The sequence below is a fragment of the Macrobrachium rosenbergii genome, chromosome 48 (genome assembly GCF_040412425.1).
Source record: "Macrobrachium rosenbergii isolate ZJJX-2024 chromosome 48, ASM4041242v1, whole genome shotgun sequence".
Classification (NCBI taxonomy): Eukaryota; Metazoa; Arthropoda; class Malacostraca; order Decapoda; family Palaemonidae; genus Macrobrachium; species Macrobrachium rosenbergii.
In genome coordinates this window covers 34,589,295-34,595,709 of record NC_089788.1, presented here as the reverse complement: position 1 = coordinate 34,595,709, position 6,415 = coordinate 34,589,295, and the positions used below count along the sequence as shown (strand labels likewise).

Genomic DNA, 6,415 nt, shown 5'->3' with positions numbered 1-6,415 from the left:
CTTAATGTTATTTGAGGTAGGAAATGCTTATCAAGGAAGTATGGGATGTTCGCCAAATGAAATGATTTTCGGTCGAGACGTGAGAGGTCCGTTGAAAATCCTTGCAGAGAACTGGGAAGAAAATCAAGAGGAAGTCCAAGGAGAATATGTGAAGAACTTGAGGAAAAGGTTAGAAGAAATTAGGAAATTCTCTTTAGAAAATTTGAAGACAAGCCAAAAGAAAATGAAAAGAAATTATGATGCTAAGACTAAGCTAAGAAACTTTAGTGTTGGACAGCAAGTTCTAGTGTTCTTACCAGTGAAAAGGTTTCCCCTTACAAATAAATTTGAAGGTCCTTATAGGATAACAGAAAAGTTAAGTGATCGAACTTATGTGATTGAAACACCAGGGAGAAGGAAACAACAGAGGAAGATACATGTAAACCTTTTGAAACCCTCCTTCTCAGAAACTAGAACTGAGGTTATGTCTATAACCCAAAAACTTCATATACAGAGGATGATGATGGTTACGAGTTGGGAGCTGAAAACAAGATGAACAATTCCTCAATATTAGAAAATTTAGAAAACAAACTAAAACATCTGAGTGTTGAACAAAGCAAAGAATTAACTGACATGATCCAAAGTTCCCTGTAATTTTTACAGACATACCTAAGTGTACCGACTTGACAAAGCATGAGATTAAGATCAGAGAAGATGCTAAACCATTCAAGCAAAGAGCTTATCGTGTATCACCCTTTCATCGTGATGTTTTGAAAAAGGAAGTTGAATATTTGTTGCAGCACGGATTGGCAGAGCCCAGTTCAAGTCATTACAGTTCTCCTTGTGTATTGGTGAAGAAACCAGATGGCTCATTTAGGATGTGTACTGATTATAGGAAACTGAATTCAATCAGTGTAGCTGATAATTATCGCTTACCTCTTATTGACCAATTACTTGATAATATTTGGCAAACCAAGTTTGTTTCTAAAGTGGTGAAAGAGTTACCAAGTTTTGTGAATGCACTTAGAGTTTATTGCTTATTTTGTTCAAGTTTTTCACCATAATAATTTCCCTGATTGACTGTATAATCTTGTGGTGCAAAGAGAGAGAACATTTTTGGAGAGAGCAGTGTAATTGTAGAGTATTTATCCCTTTCCGAATCAGTGGATTCGAACCCAGGATAATTAATCTTCTGGGAGGAGGAATATTATAAGGTGTTATAATATATATAACCATTCTACAAGTGTTATATATGTCTCTGAAAATTTTGATGTTTTGCTTTCAGATTCGTCATCTGTTTTGATGATATAATTTTAAAATGTCTTTTCTTACAGATAAATTGTGTATCTTGTAATCTTGAAATGTTTTGATATGTTTTTTCCATTTGTTTGATATATTAATATGTATACTGAGTGTTGTTAACTCGAATTCTTAATGGGCCGTGTTGTGCAGAGAGAGAGAGGGTGAGATCTTATCGCTTCCTTATTTATACAGGTGTCCAGTAAATCGTGCTTGGAGGAAGGCAAAGAGCCCTCTTATTGTGACGAGTTTGACAGCTAGCGGCGAATTTCCTATTATGCATTTGTTCTGTATGTCTAACCCATGTTTATTAGCTGTGTCTGTGCCTATTATCTTTTCATAATCTGAAAAAGAGAGAATACGGTGGAGTTGACATGTTGACAGCTGACCAAGAATTTGGTCTAAAATATCTTTTTCTGCTTAACCCTGAACAGGAAATGTCAGTCATTGATAAGAGCTCGGGCATATTTCCTTCTGGGACTTAGCTCCAGCCGTGTATGTATTCCATACATACACGTGTATAACTGTATGTATAATGTATGTATACTTTATGTATCATGTATTCTGGGAGGGCTTTGAAGATAAAAGTGTAGTGCTGAATAAGAAGCCCTCAGTCAGGAACAGGGCCTGCTGGAAATAGGGTGTCTCACTCACTCTCTCTCTCAATAATCCCATTTATATATATAAGGGTTACTCATTGCTTTCATGTTTGTAAAAGTTTTGTTAAAACTCACTCCAGGAGTGTGTTCATTTTGTAAGAGGTGATCTGAAATATTGTTTTGTGCAAGCATTGTGGAAGGCGTGGAAGGTGTGTAATGGTGTAATAATTACAAAAGGTAAAGTGAAGTTTACTGGTTTTGTTATGTTATGTTATGTTCTAGGTGAAAGAAAATTATTATTTTGATAAGAGATGAGCATCTCTCTTATTGTGAGTTCTAATGTGTCTTGCTGCTAATTATATAACATTGTATGTGTTAGTGTGACTTGGCAGTGTTATCTATGAGAAAGTCTTAGAAAGACGTGTTTTTAACTTTTTTTTTTTTTTTTAAAGTGAAGGTAATCTTTTGAAAGATTGATATAATCTTTAAGCATATTTTTTGGTGGTTGGTATATTTCCATTTTTGCATATTTCATTCTTATATGTCTGTGTTATCATATTACTATAATTTTATAATTACTGTGTTTCAAAGTTTTGTGCTGGTGATTACTTAACATTTTGTTAGTGCCTACTTATTATTGAAATTTCAGAGAATATTTATGTGGATTCCAGTCAGTAATATTTTGGTGAACGTTTGTATTTAATTTAATTAATCAGGTATATGTTTAAAACTTGAGTGATAGTTAATGGTTTGAATCTTACCTAACCAAATTGCTTTCTTAATAAATTAAAGTTTTTTTTTAATCAAACTCGATTAAGAAATACTTAAATCTTACACTGTTGTCAATTAACAGTAAATCTTTTGAGATTGTGAACTCTGCATATAACTTTTGAACTTAGAAATAAATTTGTTAGTTTGAAGTTTAAAAAACTCAGCGTTTCATTTTGACCATCAGTAATTAGAGACATTAATAAATGTGTACAAGGTAAGTAATGTATATGTTTGTTCACCTGAGACTTATCTAGGTAAAATAGAACCAGAGAGACTGTTAGTGTTTGTTGAAGTGTTACCCATTTTCCACTAGTCTGGATATAACTTATAAATTGTTACCTCACCCATAACTTGATGAAGTTACATTGATTTTCTCAAGTGATGAGTAAGTTTTATGAGATCACTGTACCTTTAGAGATTCAGTCAAACTTCTTTGTTATGAGGTTTCAAGTATCTTGTCGATGTGAGGTAACTTTTGGTATTATTATATGTGTAATAACCAGGTACTTAATCACTTCGTGACAATATATATATATATATATATATATATATATATATATATATATATATATATATATATATATATATATATATATAATTTATGTGTGTGCGTGTGTGAAAATTAAAAAAACTTAGCAAATTATTAGAAGTCAACCTTTCTTACTTTCACCTCGGCGAAGGTTTTTATTAGTTCTTCTAAGTTTATGTCTCTTGCCATGCTATTTTCAATCGATATAACCGACAGTCCGCTCACTCGTTCTTGCGTCATCGCGCTTCTGAAATAAGTTTAGATCATTTTGAGCTTTGAAAAGGATCGTTCAGCACTTGCGACTGTAGCAGGGATCGTTAAAACTAAAGTGATTACATTTAGGGCTTCCTGAAAGCTTGAACACATGATGCTGTTTTCACATATCAATAAAGCATATAATTTAGAAACTGCAGTAATATTTTCAAGATATGAGCTGGAAATTCTGTAGAAATATCTTCCTTGTATATTTTATTTAAACTTATGGCTCTGTTATGTAGCTCATCGTCGGATGCAGTAAGTAAATTCTTGGGACACTGTATTTTGAAATTTTCAGCAGCGTGTCTTAGACCTTAAATCTTTGATGCATCTGAGTGATCAGTATGTCCAAACAATCAAAAACACTCGTTTTGAAGTGGTACTCTGGATCCGAAAACCTTTCATCTGTACATAATTCATCAAAATGTTTTTTGACCTTTCTTATGTGTTTCTACTGAAACTTTGGCTCAACACCACATTTATTTGAGAGCTTCTCAGCTGCATCTTTTACTTGTGCGTAGCTGTCTCTCATTTCCATTAGGGAGTCAACAGAGTTCTTCAGCAAATGAATCGCTTTGTCTAACATCATCTCCTGAATTTGCAATGCCTTAGAAAGTGCATTTATTGTTTCTAGTAATTTTGCTTGCAGGAATATGAACTCAAATTTTTCTATTTTCTTCAGTAGGCCACCTGCAGCATCTCGTTCATTATGACTATCACTACGAAGACCTATCTTTGAGAGCCCTTTTACAACATCTGAATAGCGAAATCTTAAGGCAACTAGTGAGTCATGTCGAGATGACCATCGATTTGGACATAATCGTTTTAGTGTTGCTTTCCCAATAACTTCTGAGACACAAGCTAACTCTTTCAGCATAGCCCATCGTTTTATACTACGACCAAAGAAATTGTAAAGCTCTTCAATGGTGTCATAAAAGTTTCTCATTTCAGAAATATTGTGAACAGAATCACTGAGAGAAAGATTCAGATTATGTGAGGCACAATGTACATCTAAAGCATTGGGTTCTTTTTTAGCTATTCTGGCTTGAACACCTGAATATATCCCGCTCATGTTTGCTGCGCCATCATACTCTTGACCGTGACATTTATTCAGGTCTAGGCAGTTTTTTTCAAGAATGGTACTGCCTTTATGTCTGTAATAATCTCGGTTAAAATGTTATTAGAAATGACATTAATCACCTCATCTTGTATTTGGTGACTAAGATATTTGACTTGACCTGTTTTCTTTGTAACTACTGTAGCTGTTCAAGGATAGGATCATATCTTGCTAATAAGTGAATGACAGAAAGAAAATTTCCACTCCCAGGTTTATCAAAGTTTTCTCTGTGTCATCTGAAAGGCAAGTTGCAAGAAGCTAATGTCAACGTAACGTTGATTATTCTCTCTAAAACGTCTCTCCAAAATTTTATTTCGTTTTGTTTTTCGTTTTCATTTTGTTCATCTAAAGTTTTATTTAAGCGCCATCTCTGCATTAACAAACAAGCATCAAGATGTGTCCCTGTACATTCGTGTTTCTGTATTTTTTGGGTCAGGTGCCTCCAATGTCTTACCCCACTAACCCAAGCAGCATTAAAAGAAGAAGACTTGCGATTGGCAAAAACCAGCATGGTTCACAATATGCACTACCTGTCGATGGTGGATAACATAACCACATCCTATGCAATGCCATACCGGACTTAGATTTCTTAAAATAGAAAGCTTCTGAAAAACATCGTCATCTTGATGTTTATCCCTTGGGAACGGCCCTTTGGGTCTATGTGATCCTTTTGCTATAATTAATTTTTTCAACTCTATGTTTTCAATGTCAACAGGATAGAGTCCTCAGTCTGAAGTCACATGTCATGCTTTTGAGGTTCAGCACTTTCAGCACAAGTTTCTGCACTTGTGTTGGATTCTGTTTCAGCTACATTCATACCATCTATGAGACTTACGTCGACTAATTTTTGGTCAGACTCAGAAGAATTAGAACAATATCCTAGCTCCACCCCTTTTTCGCCTACATGTTCAGAATCTGAAGACCTTGTTTCTTCACTACTAGAACAACTTGGCCTTGCATCTTCATCTGTATAAACATCCTTTTTGCTGAAATAGGAATCCAGTTTAGGTAGTTTTGAAATGTTCTTTTCTTCTTCTTTGGCCTTTCATTTTTGGTAACCACTTTCATGCTTTGGGGTAAGCATTTTCAGTAAAATTGGTAAATGCTTAAAACGATACACACTTGACGCGGCACACAGTGATAACACCCGACCAAACCCAAGAGTTCTTGAGAAATGAGGTGTGATTCGCAGTGCAAGCAAGGCGCAACAAAGCACTGAACGCGTATTGAACGAGACGCGGCCTCGTCCAGCATACGGTCCGATCTAGATATGATCTGTCCCTCTCAAACCGTAGCCGTTGTTATTCTTAGCACCATTAACATTGTCATCATGATCTTTATTATCATCTTTAAGATTTTATGATTACTATTAGTATTATTATTATCATAACTTTTATTCTTATCTATACTATAGTACCATCATTGTCATTACAACTATTATTATTAATATTATTATTATTATTATTATTATTATTATTGGTAGTAGCACTACTACTACTACTACTACTACTACTAACTAACAACAAAAAATAACAATAATGATAACAATACTAATAATAGTTGTAATAATGATAATGATGATACTATAGTATAGATAAGAATAAAAACTACAACTACTACTACTACTATGATCATCATCATCATTTATATTTTCATTATTTCTATTACCTAAACATATTTACAAATATATTACCAAATCAATGTGCTAAGACTTTATGATGAGGCCAGATGGGCCCCCAATCACAGTGGGCCCTGGTGCATTGCACCTCCTGCACCCCGAGTGGTTCCGCCACTGACTGAAGTATTTCTTCTTCATCGTTCGCAGTTGGCATTTAGAATTTTTTTTTTTAATGGTTCGCATTTGCA

At 34.4% G+C, this 6,415-nt stretch overlaps 1 protein-coding gene across 1 annotated transcript; it reads right to left on the bottom strand.

The window, feature by feature from the left end:
* Positions 1 to 3,883: 3,883 nt before the first annotated feature.
* On the bottom strand, positions 3,884 to 4,504 carry LOC136831025 (zinc finger MYM-type protein 1-like). Its single transcript, XM_067090970.1, has one exon. The coding sequence runs from the start codon at positions 4,502 to 4,504 to the stop codon at positions 3,884 to 3,886; it is 621 nt and encodes a 206-aa protein (XP_066947071.1).
* Between the last annotated feature and the right edge of the window lie 1,911 nt (positions 4,505 to 6,415).